Genomic DNA, 17974 nt, shown 5'->3' with positions numbered 1-17974 from the left:
GAGAAGGGAAAGAGGACAGAAAGAAGAGAAGCGGTATGAAAGAAGGGTGAACAAGGGAGAATGTGCATGTAGATAAGTGAAATGTTGAGAAGAGAGAATATGGGTGGAGGGACAGTGGAGGGAAATAAGCTGTGTAAGAGGATCAGGTGAAGAGGGAGAATCTGTATATCTATCTATCTATTGCCAGACGCCTCAATCCCGTACGGGGTGGCCACAAACAAATCGCCTCCACGTCGCCCTGTCTCCCGCCATTTCACTGCCCTGCTCCCAACTCACACACCCCTCTCTCATATACCTCTCCACCCCATCCCTGCATCTCATCCTCGGCCTCCCCCTCCCTCTCCCCCCCTCCACCTCACTCATACTCTCCTCGTCAGTCTCTCACCCTCCATCCTCTCCACATGGCCAAACCACCTCAGTGTGTTCCTCCTAATGCTTCCTATCACATCCACATCCACACCTCAACGCTCCTTTATATCCTCATTTGTCAGCCGGTCTCTCCATGTGACTCCACAGGCTCCTTTTAAATAACTCATTTCCACTGCTCTCACTCTTGAGGGAGAATACAGTATAAAAAAAAATGACATGAAGTATGGTATTTAAAGACGAGTAGGACTAGGGGGAGAGGAGAAAGATACGAGAAAAATTTAATAAAGAAATGGCCACAGTTTACTCAGCTTTGTATTATACGTTGATGTACACGCCCACTTTCCCCATTGTCATTTGTTGTTTTTCATTTGTCTTTCCTGGGAAAGGCAAAGATATATTTAAAAAAATGATGCATGCTCTACTTTTTTCACTGTGTAACACCATTTGCCTCTCCCTTCACAGGATGCAACCAATGATGACAAGATCCTTTCCTGCTGTGTCCATTTTTGCAGCGACTCTACTCAACGAAGGCCCATAAGGGGTGAGTGGCAAGGGCAGCAGGCAGATTGACGGGGTTAAAGTTGGAATGTAAAAGACCGAATAAGGAGTGATGAAAGCAATACACAGATTCTCAGGGTTATTACCCATCCCCGCCCTGGAAGGGCTCAGAGATGGGTATTGTTTTCACTATTTGTCCGTCTGTCTGTTAACAACTTTACGCGAAAACTACTGGTGCGATTTTGACTAAAATTACAGGGATGATAGGCTGTGACCTTCTGATCACCTGATTAATTTTTGGGCCAGATTGGGCCAAGGCCTAAAAAAAAAAAAAAAAAAAAAAAGTATTTTTTTTCCCCCGCCATAACTCCTTTGAAATTCGTCATACCAACATGAAACCAAAACCTAAAGGGGCATCTTTCAAATCTGCATCCTATAACAGCGGAGGTCACCCTCCAGTTAGCAGTAGGGGGGTCATTGTCAGGTGGGTCAGGCCTAAAATTTCAAATGGGCATAAAATCGTCAATTTTCACCCAATTTACTCCAAACTAGATATGTGATATCTTTGACTAGATATTCTGTTGTGTTTATATGTCAACACTAAAATGATGGCCGGGGATGGGTTTGCTGTGCCATGACACAGCATTGTGTATTAGGAATGTAAAAGACAGAACTGGGAATGATGGAAGAGATAAGCAGATAGGCAGGGTAAATGAAGTACTGTAGAAAGAAAAGGATGTAAGGATAAAAAAAAGTGGTAGGGTTAAAGAAACAGTAAAAATGATGGAACTGAGGATGGAGAAGATATACAGTACACAGAAAGGATGAGGTAAAATATGGAAGTAGGGATGCTGAAAGTGATGAACAGAAGGGGTAGTTGAAGATTAAGAGCCTATAAAGGAAGAAAGCAGTTGTGACTAAAAACATTGACAGTACACGATAATACAGTAAAACTGCTTCCTGTACTTAAAGACAATCCTTTTTAGGGCCAGGTAAGCCATGCTGTAAGTAGGGGTGTTTTTTGGATTATGGGGTTTGATTCATTATAGCGCATTTGTTCTATCCTGATGAAGAGCCTAGGGTGGATGACGCTTTTTCTGTATGTTTGCCATGAGTAGTGCTGAGTTCTCATTGGCCAATATAGTTTTGGATATATTTTCTTCATCAGCTGTCCTCATATTGTCTGCTGTTCTGTTTTACATTTGTTATGCATCTTTTTGCAGCTGGAGTTCGCCGACTATACCGTGAGGTTGTTTTACTGACCGAGGATAGGAACCTGCGTGTAAAGGCCCATGCTCGTGACGTTCCTGTGCGAGACCTCCTGGATTTTGCCAGGTGGGCAGGTGTGGGGTGAGGTAGGGGTGAGAACAGAGGCAGCCGTACCATGCCATTGCAAGAGCAACACATTACAAGCTGCAGCCACCACCTTTTTAGGGCCAGGTAAGCCATGCTGTAAGTAGGGGTGTTTTTTGGATTATGGGGTTTGATTCATTATAGCGCATTTGTTCTATCCTGATGAAGAGCCTAAGCTCATTTGATGGCAAAGTGTGGTCAGATTTGAGGGTCGATTTGACTATAAACCAATGACATTCATTCTTATCTCGTAACCAAGGTTCACTAAATGTCATGTAACCATGACTTATGCCCACTGTCTTGAAAATGAGGGCGGGGGTTACCCTTCCCACACCCCACTTGAAGTGGAAGCTCACACCTTCAACATAAGTGGTAATCTTGAAAGCATGAGAGCGCACCCCTTCGTGTGGGTAGGCACGGCAAATAGTTGGTAGCACTGATTAATTTTAAAATTTAAAATCTTAAAAAAAAATATATATGACAGTTTCTAATATTCACATACAATATAATCTTTTAATGGTAGCAAATTCTTACGTCTTATTATTAAAGATTGGCATTTGTTCTTGAATGCTCTTTATGAATGTATGCATACAGGCTGTGGGGAACCTGTACCGTAGGAAAAATTCGTTGTTACACATAGCTTCAAAGAGGTTCATGCGGTCAGTAATAACTCAACAAACACGCCTTGACTGGTCATACCAATTTTGACTATATTTCTGCCCCAAATGCTTGCTTTTGCCATTTTTCCCTACCCAGAACCCTAAAATCCCACCAGTCCTCCAATACACTTGGAGGGGGGGGGGGGGGGATTTGAAAACCAGTTCCGAGCACCGAAAATAAAGGTCAAATACATTCCCATCACATCAAAATACACCAGAAAATTATGTTGCCAAGCAAAAACAAAGTAGTTTGGACTTGTAAAAGTTTACTGAATGCAAACATGAGACTTTGTAATTCACACAAATTGGCTGTGCACGATTCATCTGTTTAAGTAGTACTCAGCTATTCTTTGCTGTTGGAATCATTTCATGAACTAATCATACTAATTATAAAAGTATCCTGCACCAGATCTGATAAACAGCTTGGTTGAAATACAGTATTGGCTGCAGTACAGTATCTCTTCTTTGCTTTTGTCTTGTCATCAAGTAACCATCTCTGGAAAAGCAGTGAAGTGTTTTAAAACGATAAACATACTAAACACATATTTTTCCTTTACATGATATTTTTATAATTAAATTAAAATTCCCATCACACATACCATTCAGTCCATCAGATTCTGTATAGTTTTCTTTGCACAAGGCTGCTGTAATAAATATGATGAAGGGGCATGTGAAGGGGTGTTTTGAGACTCCCTGTGGATTCCAGTACTATGCTACAGTAATCCTATCTTGTTCATGAGGGAACATTATCTCTTTCGTGCTTAAGATTACCAAAAGATATGGATAGGGCACGGTGAATGACTGCCCACAGTTTACGACTATGGCCCTTAGTTTCCTCATCATTGGGGTGGGCAAGTTCTGTCAGGTGAAAAGAAACCACTTGTCGTTGGACAGTAGTTATGTTATTGGGAAAAGAAGGTTAGGGTGATGATGATGATAGGTGCATAATTGCATAATGCAGTTGAGTGATTAATTGGTACTCTAATATAATGTGGTCTACATGAATTAGGGGGTTTGTGGGAGGACAGTATATTTCACATCATTCCACACACTGATCTATCTATCTATCTATTGCCAGACGCCTCAATCCCGTTTGGGGTGGCCACAAACAAATCGCCTCCAAGTCGCCCTGTCCCCCGCCATTTCACTGCCCTGCTCCCAACTCACACCCCCCTCTCTCATATACCTCTCCACCCCATCCCTCCATCTCATCCTCGGCCTCCCCCTCCCTCTTCCCCCCTCCACCTCACTCACATACACTCTCTTCGTCAGTCTTTCACCCTCCATCCTCTCCACATGGCCAAACCACCTCAGTGTGTTCCTCATAACACTCCCAATCACATCCACATCAACACCACAACGTTCCTTTATATCCTCATTCGTCAGCCTATCTCTCCACGTGACTCCACAGGCTCCTCTTAAATAACTCATTTCCACTGCTCTCACTCTTGACTTGTGTCCTTCCAACAACGTCCAAGCTTCACTTCCGTACGTTAGAGTTGGTATCACAATACTGTCATGTAGTAACTTTTTCACGTCCATGCTCACTTCCCTGTTTCTTATCACTGCTTTCAAAGAACCAGCAACCTTTCTTCCCTGCTGTACCCTTTCAAGCACTTCACCCTCCAAACCTCCATCCTTACTCATCACACTACCCAAGTACAGTACTTAAACGTACCCACATTTTCCAATTCCTCACCATCCAACCTCGCTGTACATTCACTGACTTCACCTCTCTCAAAGACCATCACTTTACTCTTCCCTACATTCACCTTCAGATTCCGTTTCTTACACACTCTCCCAAACTCATCCACCAAGCCTTGCAGCTCCCCTTCGTCTTCACTCAACAACACAGTATCATCTGCAAACAACAGTACAGGGAGTTTCCAAACATTATCCTCTCTCACCAGGGCCACTCCAACATCCACTACCCTACCTTGTACCTCTTTTATTACCCCATCCATGTACAGATTGAATAACCACGGAGACATGACACATCCCTGTTTCAACCCAACTTTCAAAGAGAAAAATTCACTTAGTTCGCCATCCACACGCACTGCAGCCTTCGCACCATCGTACATACTCTTCACAGCATTCAACAACTTCCCATCTACTCCATATATTCTTAACACTTTCCACAATCCTTGTCTATCCACCCTGTCATATGCTGATCAAAGATGGTAATAAGTGTGATTACATAACTATGCTGGCTTTGTTCATTCCTCAAAATACTTGTATCTCATTAGAGTAACAGTATATAGCAGGAGAATTAATGAGAGTTGCAACTGAATAATCCAAACTTAAGGATGTTGCTCAACTTTTTCCCAGCCATAACAAACAGTTCATAAAATAATGAAAAGTTCTTTCTGTGGCTGATCACTCTTGAGTAATTTCTAACGTTTTTTAACTTGGCAGGAAAGGTGGTGACAAGGGGGAGCTTAAGGATGCTGGAAGTGAGGCAGAATAGGGATGGGTCAGGCACTTGGAAGAAAGCGAGATGAAGTATACAGTGAATAAGGTTTGAACCTCTCTGTACTGTAAAAGATACTCTCGCCACCTGCCCATATTCATGTTTTTTTTTAACCATTCTGTTATTATTTTAATGGTTACGTGCTTTCATAGTGATTTTTATTGTTACATCTCATCATTTAGTATTGCCTTTTCATATTTGCAGCAGCTTGCAGGTGATTTGTCCATTTAGTTCCATCCATCAACAAGTCACACCCTTTATTCTCATCTATTGATATTTATACCAAGCTTCATCCTTGGTATCTCATCATAGGTTCAACTTCTTAATATCGTGGATGTACGGATTAATTTTTTTTTCTTTCGGTATTCTTGCTACTGCCAGATATTTATTCGTTTTTGGATGTCTAGTAGTGAAGGGGTTAACTAAGGCAATGTCTAACCCCTCCAATTTGAAAAGTCTCTCCATTGCTAAATAAAGTTTGTGGAAGACGCAAGAATAAAATAAGAAAGATATCATCAGACAACAGTCGTTAATTCTTGCTTTATGTTCAGCTCACCTTTCTTGCCCTTCATTGTATCCAGTTAAATTTTCTTGCCAGCTTTGTTCAGTCAGAATTTTAGTTTCTTGTAAGGGTTCTAGGCTTAAGAGGTCTCAGAAGTCCATTTATTTTCCTACAAAATTAATGCAAATGTTCCATTGTAGTAAAAAAAGTTAAAAGTTATGTACAAATGTAGAGTGAATTAATCATACATTTTGGAGTGAGCCTTTTTCATGTTGATTAGACTCATGTTAGTGAAAAAAGCAGATGATATTGGTGCATTGTCGGTTAGTTTTGCATACACTGTGTAGTGTTTTTTGCACATTATTTTGATCAGTTGTAATTAATTTGTACCACAGTTTATCTGCTGTCACTAACTCAGCTATATTTCAAAATGTGCACCAACTTAGAAAAAGGAGCCAGAAAATCCTGGATGCTGCACTGCCTTGACTTGTGCAGCTCTAAACCAGATCATGTACAGTTATCTGAAATTTTTATTTTCTCATGTGTAATAGCCTAGTTGAAGATATTAATGAATATACACTATGCGAACCATGCAGACGGACATATGTATTCGTTCACACTTGTGAGCCATAGTTTCTGCTCACATTCTTGCCCAGTGCCTGGCAAGAGGGAAGTTCTAGCTCAAGGTTTCACCCTGAACATACACAGGCCGTCCTTGTTATAATGATGGGATGTGTTTGGGAAAACCCATCGTTGAGCTGGGGTATCGTTAATCGGGGACATTATAACATTGAAAGTATAGGGATGTGTTGAAGAGCCTTGGGATCTCCTCCCAACCAAATCCAAAACCTACCCAAATGAGTCCAAAAACAAGTTTCCAGTTTACCAAAACCCCCTAATAGCTTTAAAACACGTTAAACTAAGCCTAAAAGCAGTTTATAACTCATCTAAGCCCAAAAATAATATATAAAAATCATCAAAAATGAGTCTGGAAAACATCAAACTTTGTAAACTGTACCCCAAAATGACAGTGCTCACCCCACCTATGACTAAAAAACATTAATCTAAGTCTAAAAACAGTTTATAAATCAACGTAAACACAAAAATAAAGTCTAAAATATCATCAAAATTGGTTAAAAAAGAAACCATCTGAGAAAAAAAAAAGGATAACTACAGACTGGTCAGCGATAGGTGGGGAAAGACGTTAATTTTTTTTACATCACTATGGTGGGGTATCATAGCGATTGATTGTATAGTGGTTTACCCTTGTACCTGGTGTCCAGTGTTAAGGTTGGAGTTAGAAGCTTTGCTAGTCTGCACCTGAACAACTTGATGGTGACATTATTACACGAGCAGGGGAAAAAAAAAAAAAAAAACGTTCATTGTAAAACCCTGGCTATGTGCTCCTTTCAGTCAGAGGTTAAAGGAAAGAGAGAGCAGAAACTTTGTCTCACGATGATACAAAGGAAAGGAATAGCTGTATAGCATGAGGTAAGGTGTACGGTATATCTAAAAATTATGCAGGGTAAGAGTTATCATAAATGTTAAATGAATTTGTACAGTCAGTGTAGTAGTGTACACTGTGTCTACCTTTTGACCAGCCACTTAAGTAATGGACAAAAAATCATCAGATACTCTTGCTATTGTATTGTGCAAAATTTCACAAATTGGATTGTGTTACTTAAAACCCAAATAGGACTGGCAGTGTTGTCATGTTTGGTGTCATTTAATTAATGAAGTACAATACAATTTTGCAGATTCGGTCCCATTAACATTTTCTCGAAATTTTTTTTTGTCATATTAGATCAGCATTTTCCAGATCAATATGACAGTAAACACTATTTGCATTTCACTTACATATTTTACCTAACATTGACCATTAGCATGGGCAGTTATGGCATTAAACTGAGTAAGCCACCATTTCAGCAAGTGCTGTAATGTTTTCAGTCTTATATGCCATGTTGATGCATCGAAAATAAACAGTTCAGTACAGTGTACTAACTGATGTATAGGTAATTTATTACTGTACTGATCTCAGTCCACTGCATACTGGTAACTATGTTCTGTTTCTTTTTAATTTTCATATTTTTCAAATCACAGATATTTTCTACCTATAGTGTTGAATAAAAGTGTTTGTTTCTGTTTTGGGAGCCTGAAAACATATATTAGGCTTCTGTACAACACATATTCCAGATTCAGATGATTATTGTGCTCATGTCTCTCAGTCCATGAGACCGTTCTGTTTACAGCTACTGCTTTTCGACATGTAGAGCATTGACTAAGGATGTGTATGGTACTGTCCTCAAGAATTGGATTTTGCACCACTTTACTTAGTTTTACAAACAGTATATATATTATTTATGTTCCTTCCAACTGTTAGTTTTAAGACATACTTGCAGTTCTGCTCAAAAGCTTTTTTATACTGCAGAGCTCATACACTGTACTTTTGTAGTTTATGAGCTGTCCTTGGTTTTTCCAGTAGATGACAGTAATGTTGTGAAAATTTTTTCTGTCAGTAGTTTTATATAGAATCAAAAAATTAATTTTTCTAACTCTGTTTTTGTTCCTTTCACCTTTCAGTAAGCAAAGACTAATCTGATGCGCTACATTAATTATCTAATTTGCAATGTAATTGCCTTTACCCAAGATACTTGTGTAAGACCCACGAAAACCGTGTGATGCAGTCAGTATTCACAGATTATGGTCAATGCTGTACATATGACTAATTTTGAGAGCATTTCAACATAATGACGAAACTTTCTGTAATATCGGATTATTAGTACTACTTTCAAAACACTACCGGTATCCCTTTTATTTTATTAAGACTAGAGATTTGCTCAAACATAATTGTTAGTGCAGTATGTTCACTATATTCACAACTCCTTCATGTAGAATACATTTCACAATCAATTTAGATGATATTAGCTTGCACATGGCATTCACCATCCACTCACCTAATGTAGTGCTGCTCTTTGGTGCCTGCCCTCTCCTCTCTTCCTTCCTTTTTCCATCCTTCCTCTTCTGTCTTTCTTTCCTTCATTCTTTCCTCTTCCTTCTGTCAATGGGTGACCCAACACTAAGTGACAAGTCAAATGGTGTCCTGTACACAAGTAAACCATCTACTACGCTGGGTGATAACCATGTAACCAAATTATGGCACCTGGTGGTTTAGTGGGCAATTAAGGTGCTCCAGTCGGATTGAGCCTGTGTAGGTTTATATCCAAGGGATGGTTGGGGTTTATTGCTCACGTAATGCCACTCAGACATGAGTAAGGCTGTTCATTCTCATCTTAAATGTCAAGACCAACTTGCCTAGCCCTGGGTTTCTAAGCTCCTCATGGGACAACACTGGATTAGATGACGGATAGATGATCATTAGATTAGTGACAGGTAACCACAATGCAGTATACTGTATATGTTACACTCCATAATTCGATTAATAAAACGCTGTACATGATATATCTGTACTGTATTATTAGAAGTAGATGAGGAAGAAGAAATTGTAAGAGAAGAAGGAGGAGGGGAAGAGGAAATAGGCTTTTGCTTTGTTATAAGGTAAAATTTTTGAATGCACTTGCAGAAATGGCTAAAGCCATATGCCTAAACTGATAGTGGCTAAAAAGATCAACTAACCACAGGCTGAACTGAGCTTGTATGTTTCTCACTAATGTGTTATGTGAAGAGAAGCTGCCATGATAAGTTTCTGATAATGCCTGGCATGTCTGGAGCTGAATAAGCTCTTAAGGCCAATACGTGACCAGTCTGGTATCTCAATATTGTAAATACTGTAGACCATTTTCCACATTACTAACACCACCTTAAACAAAGTTGGTTTGAGAAGAGTGGGACAAGTCATCTTGTGAAAGATCTGCTGTCCTGTCTTCTGAACCACAAGGGCATCACTCTCCTTGTCTTCATATTCAGAGACAAGTTATGAATATATGGGTGAGGGGAGTCTGTGGTGTGCCTACTAGGCTGAAGTTGGGACAGAGCATGGCAAGTTTCTGCTGATGTGTCACTAAAGGAGTAGTATGGTTATGTTTATTTTTACTTAGAAATTCTGGACTGTGAAAAAAACTTTATGAACCTGAGAAAAGGCAGGGTAAAACAGCACCTGAGGGCTGCCTATACCATTATCATCCTAGTTCCATTGACCAATTTGAGAATTGCATGACCAGTTGGAATGATGTTGCCACAATCATTGATCCGGAGCAGAATGATAGGTCTTGCACTGTGGGAGGAGGTGTATTCAGGAAATGCTCCACAGCTACCTCCCCAGTGGTTGTCCTCAGTTTTTAACAAATATAAGTGATGCTAAGCAAAGTTACATGAAACTGCCTTTTTTGTGTGTGTGTGGGGGGGGGTATTATCCCTATGTTAACTGCCAAGTCTCAGCAGGATTTTTTTTTTTTTTTTTTTTTTTTTTTTTTTTTTTTTGATGGTTATAAAACCAGAGAAATGGTTATCTTTGAGTTTCTCATTATATTATGATGAATGCAAGACAGGTAATCCTCCTCAGTACTATATCTTATGGAGAGCCAGAGAATGACTCAAAGGATGAGTAAGTCTTGTTGACACTGTCATAATGCTAGTAAGGTCTTCAGCTACCACAACCAACAGCACCATCACTGTATTTTTTAAAATACAGCATTCCATTTTTACAGACATATCAGGAGCATTAGGACCTAGAACTAGGCTGCTTAGTCCAGATATTACGACAAAAATGACCAGTTGCCTGTCCCTACGTGACATTATGTGAGAAATAAAACCACAACCTTACCTTGGATTTAAACCTCTTAAGGGCCACATCTGGAAGGAGTGTTTTAAATCACCACACATTTATGCTCTCCAAAATGATTCAGAACCGATTCTGAATTTAAACACTGCATACCGAGGAAACATAAGGACTGGAAAGCTGCTGCACAGTGATATGTCCACAGTCCTTGAGGTGCTGGACTGTGGAGCATTTTTCAGGGCCTTTTCGGCCTGAAACCTGTTAGGCACAATGAGCAACTTGAGTGGAGTTTTATTTTTAGAGCTGAGAATAGTCAGTGGTTAATGTGGGCTCCCCCTCACCCTCTTCGGCCTAAACCTCTGAGTGTGGGGAGTTTCTGTGTTGAATAAAACCGTCCATCACAAGACTGAATATAATAGCAAGTTCTCTGTTCTCGTTCACAACGTTCAGTGAGACTGATTTTAATATTTTTGGTGCCCCAAGTCTCTCGCTGCATAGTAAAATCGTTTGTTGTCCACCGCAATAAAATGGAATAAAATGTAAAGTAGTTTGCTGCCAAAAATTTACGTGCAGACAGTTTAGGCATACACCATTAGCTGCTACTTCAGGTGACAAAGAGACAGACCTTCATGTACACAAACTAAGCTTTAAGAATGGCTGGTATTACGTGGTAACTTACTGCCTGATATAATGTATGCTGAATTGTTCAATTAAGTATGACGATGTGGTTGACATTAGTTTTGGAGTCTGTTGTTGTGTTATAGTAAATGCAATTATAGATAAAAAGGAGAGATGTTTATAAATGAAATGTTCCCATTCATGATACATAATTTTGTTGGTGCTTTGTTGTGCCACAGAGTAAGCATAATGTAGTTTATTTTTGTATACGCATTACAGTACATGAAAGCACCTGCATTTAACTCCTTCACTACGGTGACGTATTTGTTGTTTATTCTTCCTGACACCAAATGATTCTGTTCAGCTTGGGAGAACCAGCTAATACTGAAGGGATTGATGAAGGCTATGGTTAAAACCTCCAGTTCAAAAATATCACCTAATCGTTAGAGAGAAAAAAAATTCACCATATTGAATAAGTTTGTGCAATGACAACAACAGCAAAGGTAGATGTAAAAAAGGAAATGAACTGTAAGTTTGCCTATTATTGTTATCAAAAGCTATATTATTCCTCACCATCCTATTAATAAACACTGTACATATATTTCTAAATGTCCAGTCGTGAGCCATGGTTTCTGCTCATCTTCTGTCCTTATTCCTCACTGAAAGGAAGCCGTAGCCATGGTTTCACACTGAACGAGGACTTGTTAATTCAGTGCTCTTCTAGACGGTATCAGTAAGGCTATGTTCACACCAAATGCTTGCTGGCGCGGGTAATTGCCAGCAGGAGTTATCCAGGTCTCGCCTGCACCCGACCGCGTCCTGTGGGGCTACTTGTATGGATTAAAGAGAAACAATACTCCCATACGCAACAGCCTTTGCCAGCAAGAATTGGGTGTGGACATGGCCAAAGACTATCATCGTATTCTCCCGCAGTCTATCAAAGCTCCTAACGACCACCTTCCACAGCACAAGACGTCTTCGTTTGATCACTCCCAGACTTCCCCATTAGCCACTGGTAGGGTTAGAACGTACGCAGAAATTATGGCTTATGCATACAGTATATCTTACTGTAAATGTAAACTGGTATGTACAAAATAGATAATGTGGCACCTGTAGTCAGTTACTGCAACACTGAACCCACCTCTAGCACCATAGATCAAAATTATCCTTGACTGAATATTTGTGTGTGTGTGTGTGTGTGTGTGTGTGTGTGTGTGTGTGTGTGTGTGTGTGAGAGAGAGAGAGAGAGAGAGAGAGGTATTTTTCCACTAACTGTACTTAACTTTTTACGTATCAACGGGTTTGCTGGTAGCTTTATATCTGTAGCATTGGACAGGGAGTTGCTATTCAGCGCACTGCTATTTATTTGATTTAGGGTAACGACGTGATGAATGCTAGTAATGCTGTACAGCATAATGGACTAGTATATATATTGTATTTACTTCCAATGAAAGAATGTTAAGCAAAATGGATGACTGTGTAAATATAATTCTGTTATCTCTTCTAATAAAATACTGTACATAAACCCTTCCAAGTTATTTAATTGAAAAAGATGTTCCTAACTCTGACCTAACTGTGTGTCTTTTCATTTCCGCTGACGTATGGGAAAATACTACGCGCGGTTTTCCTTAACTGCCGATTCCCTCGCTATTCACCACTAGGAGCAGCTTTTGAAATTGAAAGAATATAGTAAAATAAACAACATCTCTACCCCCCCCCCAACCTAAAAGGGCCATGATGAACAATTCTGAATGATCGTTCCCTTACCTTAATATGTCCAGTCACCCCCCCTTCCCACAACCAGTCATCCCCCTTACCACAATCACCCCCCTTACCCTTGCCAGTCACCCCTCCTGTCCATGACCAGTCACCCACTTACCACGCCCAGTCACCCCATTACTATGACCAGTCAGCCCACCTTACCACAACCAGTCACCCCCTTTACCACAACCAGTCACCCCCCTACCACAACCAGTCACCCCTTACCACAACCAGTCACCCCCTTCCCACAACCAGTAACCCCCATTACCGTAACCAGTCACCCCCTTACCACAAACAGTCACCCCCCTTACCGTAACCAGTCACCCTCTTATCACAAACAGTCATTCCCCTTACGGTAACCAGTCACCCTCTTACCACAACCAGTCACCCTACCTTACCATAACCAGTCACCCTCCTTTACCACAAACAGGCACTACCTTACCACAACCAGTTCCTCCCCCTTTACCATAACAGGTCAATTCTGCTTCTTAGTTTAGTAGTATGTGTTGTTATACTTGTTACCAGTAATTCTGAATAGTATTTACATTCCCGTTCACTTAATAAAGTAAAAAGTGGCCAATACGCCTTGTAATTAATCAACACTCGATCGAGTCAATCGAGGTATTATATGAAATCTGCCAATGAAATAAAATTACGGAAAAAATACGTAAGCTTTCTTAGGGTTCACTTAGAAGCGATTGAAAGAAACACGCTGGAGGAAATAGAGAGGCCTATTCATGATGGGAAATGTCCTAAAATAAAAACTGTGTGTTGCATATAAAACATTACTTAGGAATATATTAATGTACTGAATGCCTTATTATACATAAGAAAGATGAACATTTTTCTTCACTACATTTTATACACTGCAAGATAAAAAGTTAAAGGTAGACAAAAATACAGGAATAAAGCAAATGTGAAATTTAAACTACCATGCCATTAAGTGGAAAGTAGTAAACACTAAGGAATTAAAAGGTAATAATAATAGTAATACGGTAAAAAAAAAAAAAAAAAAAAAGCTCACTCTTACTAAACCCATCTTTCCCTTACCTTCATTGTCCCGGCGTCCTGCTATACTGTGGTGAGACGATGAGAGTGAAAGTGTCGTGGTAACCGGTGTATGTTGCGTGTGTTGTGTCGCTGGCTATGTAGTGGTCGGTGCAGGTGGAAGTGCGGTAGTTTTCGTTTATGACTGAAAGAAGACATTACAGTAAGGCATAATATTATCGTCTCAATCACATACTCATTATAAGGAACGATGATTAAAAAAAAATATATTACAGCATGTACAGTACTACTGCGGACACTAATATTGATACACTTACGATAAATAACAAGACAGAGTGATAATTATCGAAACCCAATGATGTGTCTTCGGAACCCAACAGAGTTTTCTGAATATCGTGTAAGTTTCGTAACGGTAAAAAGTGGAGCGATATTTCTGACCGCAACTGTACTGTACAATACCTCTAGTTACAAGACTGCCTTTTAAATAAGGAAACATACCTGCCAAGAAAATATATCAGTTTTTAATGAAAATGGGATACAAGACGAACTTTTCACGACAGTTAAGAACAGACATTGTGCTGTACTTTTATCGACTATCTTCCAGAATGCCGGCTCAGCCATGATAACCACTTTTGTACGAGGTCTCTTGAAATATATATAAAATCGTGTAAGATGAAAGAACATAAGACATAGCCGCACTTAAAGGATAGCACAGTTGGTAGGAGGGAGCAGAATCACACCCCTCAGTGGGTGGGACCGAGGTGGCAGAACGTACAAATTAGCACACACACGGCCGTGACCCCAAGCCACTGCATATGCAAACTCACTGACTCACTAGACTAAGTGTAAAGACGTTCCGCAGATGAACAAGCTGAATCATATGTGAAGATGTCATTATTAACAAGAAGGGGAAATATTTTTTATTAACTAGATGGGAAATATATTCACTGTGAACACACACACACAACCAGTGTAAAAATTGTTTTCTACTAACACTTCACAACGATGACGTCACGATCATTTTGTTTTTGCTACCATAAGATAATTGCATTCAGCCTAGGAGAGTCCCTTAGTAGTGATAGAGTTCATGAGGGAAATATATAACCTTGCAGTTTTTCCTTCGCTGTGTATACAGACGCCATCGAAGTGAATGGGTATCTCTATCCGTTTTACTGAAAAAAAGAAAAAAGAAAAAAAACAAACAAAAAACAAACAGCATACAGGAAAAAAGTGAGCGAAAAAATTTCACGCGTCTGAATATGCCAACAATCTGGCACTTTATAATTTTATTTAGTTTCGGCGTTTCCCTTACATGACCAGAAATTTCCTGCCGTAATCTTTGACTCATGTTTAGCTCACACAGTGAAACAAAATAACAGTGTATCAACCTGCCCCTGTATACAACTGGTCCCGGTCTCCCCTACATGGAACCGACGGACTATAGAAAACCGGCCACTTCAGCCAGGAACACTAAAAGACATCTATACTGTAAAGACTACGTTGATGTACTGTCTGCGTTGTAAGAATGAGGAAAGGAAAAGTGTTGTGGCGCGAGGGACGACACTGGAATGGGCTGTGTCAATTGTATACTTGTCTTAGTACTGGTACTGAGACGGGTGATGACCACATTGCAGTCTGGCAGGATGAGTCTTTGACTCTCTGGGAACGTTTCATTATAAGACTGCTTTTACGCGATTCAGTTACAAGGCGGTTGGATGTCTTTCTAAAACAATGCGTAGTAGTCGTGGGCAAAAGAAAAAAAACTGGAATTTTTGGTTAATTTAGAGACATGGCTTGCGCTACTAATACTAGCTCTAGAGTGAAAATAAAGAAAATTGGAGTTCATTTTAAAAAAATACTTTTAAATGGACAAATAAAGTAAAAAGTACATACAGAACTTGATTAATGAGTAGGAAAGCAAGTGATGCAGGAAATCGTTTTAATCGGGAAACTGAATTGGGTAATATTCCTTTCACGGCAATGACGCACTTTTTAAAAATTCGATTTATACTACTGTATCTCCAAACGATTTTATTAACCCTGAGAGAGAGTTATCGAACTGGAAGAGCTAGATGTAGACTTATTTTACCCCTGCACTAATAGGGGTCCTTTCCAAGTTGATAAAGCCGTCTGGTGATAGCTCAAGCAAAATGGAAAATACATAATCAGTAATAGTAATAGTAGTAACACACCCAGGCTCATCTGAACGTGGATCCAGTGAACTGCAGGTTGAAGGTCCTCTCCGGCAGTCCACCATCCCCCTTTCGAGGGATAGGGATGGAGTTGAGGGAAATTTGCGTAACTAGGCAGAGGAGCCGCTCGGTCATATCGATGCACCAATGTGAAAGCCTCTCTCACCAGACCTCGTCACAACAATAAAGGCGTGAAACATAAGGTCAGTGAACCAGTGCACAGCCTTGGGTGAAGATGAATATCCTCACGGTAAAAGCTTTCAGAATCCTGGGTAAATATGGTTATGTCTGTCCGATCTGTGTTTGTTCTGAAGAGTTAAAATTTGCCAATATTGTTAGTGGCCAGAACATTTACAAAGTCAGTGAGGTAGAAATTACGGCAGTGGGAGTAAAGTTTTAATTACTGTAACTACAAGTATATTTTTGGCATCGGAGATTCTTCCTGGTCATCGACACCGTGTGTTTAACCTTGATCCTGACTTTGTTCTCATGCTCATATGTAAATTACAGAAGATGGACATTAAATAATATTTACAGTACCGACAACAGTTCGTCTACCATCCTAATACGTCTACTTCACATTTGGGTCGTCTGTAACTTTCCTCCCTGACGCATGTTAGCAAAAGAGCATCAATATGTGCAAAGAAACTTACCAAATTTCTCTCAGCTTAGCAATGTTAGCCAGCAGAGGAAGGCGAACAGCAGAAGAGGTAAAATATTAGGCAAGGTTTTGTCCCCAACTTTACACAGACTCAGTTTTGGTTATCAACAAAAATCGATTTTCAACCTTTCATTGCCGTGGACGAACTTAGGTACTTTATTTTGGAAAACGCTACATGATTTTATTGACTACACGATAATGTTCTAGAGTCAAAAGGTTGCATATGCAAACACAAGCTCACGCGCGCACTCATTCACACGCACGGATAGTCTAAATACACACATACACTCAAGCACATGCAAAAATTCAACACACAACAAACAAAAACTCACATACAAATATACAACACACATGAGCTCTGACGCACACACACACACACACACACACACACACACACACACACACACACACACACACACACACACACACACACGAAATACAGTACACAAAGCCAGCAACCATATTAAGGCCAATAAAAACGTGCTACTGGGAAAGTGCCACAGGGAAAAAGAAGTTAGCCCAGGACAGCAGGAGCAGTGGCATGGGTGGTGGACGGGGATGAATGAAGAATGACATATGTGGTGGCCCTGTGGTTATATTCCTAAAGGATTTTAACAGACTGAATCAGATTATGTATTTTTTAGGCTTATTCTTCCTGTTTCTTGATGATCTGATTCAATTTAGGAGGGACTTCTATTAGTGATGGCGTTAATGAGTGCTATATTATACCCCTCAGTTCAAAAAGTTTATCCTCAACTTCATAAAAATTGCCAGGACAGAGTTTGAATAGACCAGTAAATTACGTCACCTGATTCAATGAGAACCACTTTTAAGATGAAAGAGTCTACAGTAGTAAAATAATATCAGGAATCACCCTGCTTTGTCGTGTTTTTCATATTATTATTTACTCTAGTCTGAAGTGTTTGGCAAGTGTATGAATTAATTACATTACCTGAGGATGTTTACTGTAGTTTTTTCTTGCAACCTTCATACGATTTTATTCAATTTTGGGAGGACCTTCTTTTACTGAACGGGCTAATGAAGGCTACTGTATATCGAACCGCTTCAATCAGTAAAGTCTCGCCAGAAGTGAACTGAAAGTCTGGAAGTAAAAAGGAAAAAGTCCTCGTTCTGAAGGGGTTAACCAA

General features: G+C 39.9%; 1 protein-coding gene across 1 annotated transcript in view; it reads left to right on the top strand.

Annotated features, from left to right (window-relative positions):
* The window catches only part of Smg6 (Smg6 nonsense mediated mRNA decay factor), a 202422-nt gene that overhangs the window by 166941 nt on the left and 17507 nt on the right, over positions 1-17974 (top strand). Inside the window, exons 16-18 of the mRNA XM_080267983.1 lie at positions 832-910; positions 2091-2210; positions 11989-12224. Of these exons, the coding sequence (XP_080124109.1) occupies positions 832-910; positions 2091-2210; positions 11989-12224 (435 nt within the window). The remainder of the gene's footprint in view (positions 1-831; positions 911-2090; positions 2211-11988; positions 12225-17974) is intronic.

Source organism: Coenobita brevimanus, chromosome 26 (assembly GCF_032717465.1).
Source record: "Coenobita brevimanus isolate Jiangsu-jjx chromosome 26, ASM3271746v2, whole genome shotgun sequence".
NCBI lineage: Eukaryota > Metazoa > Arthropoda > Malacostraca > Decapoda > Coenobitidae > Coenobita > Coenobita brevimanus.
This window is presented reverse-complemented; position numbering and strand designations above follow the sequence as displayed.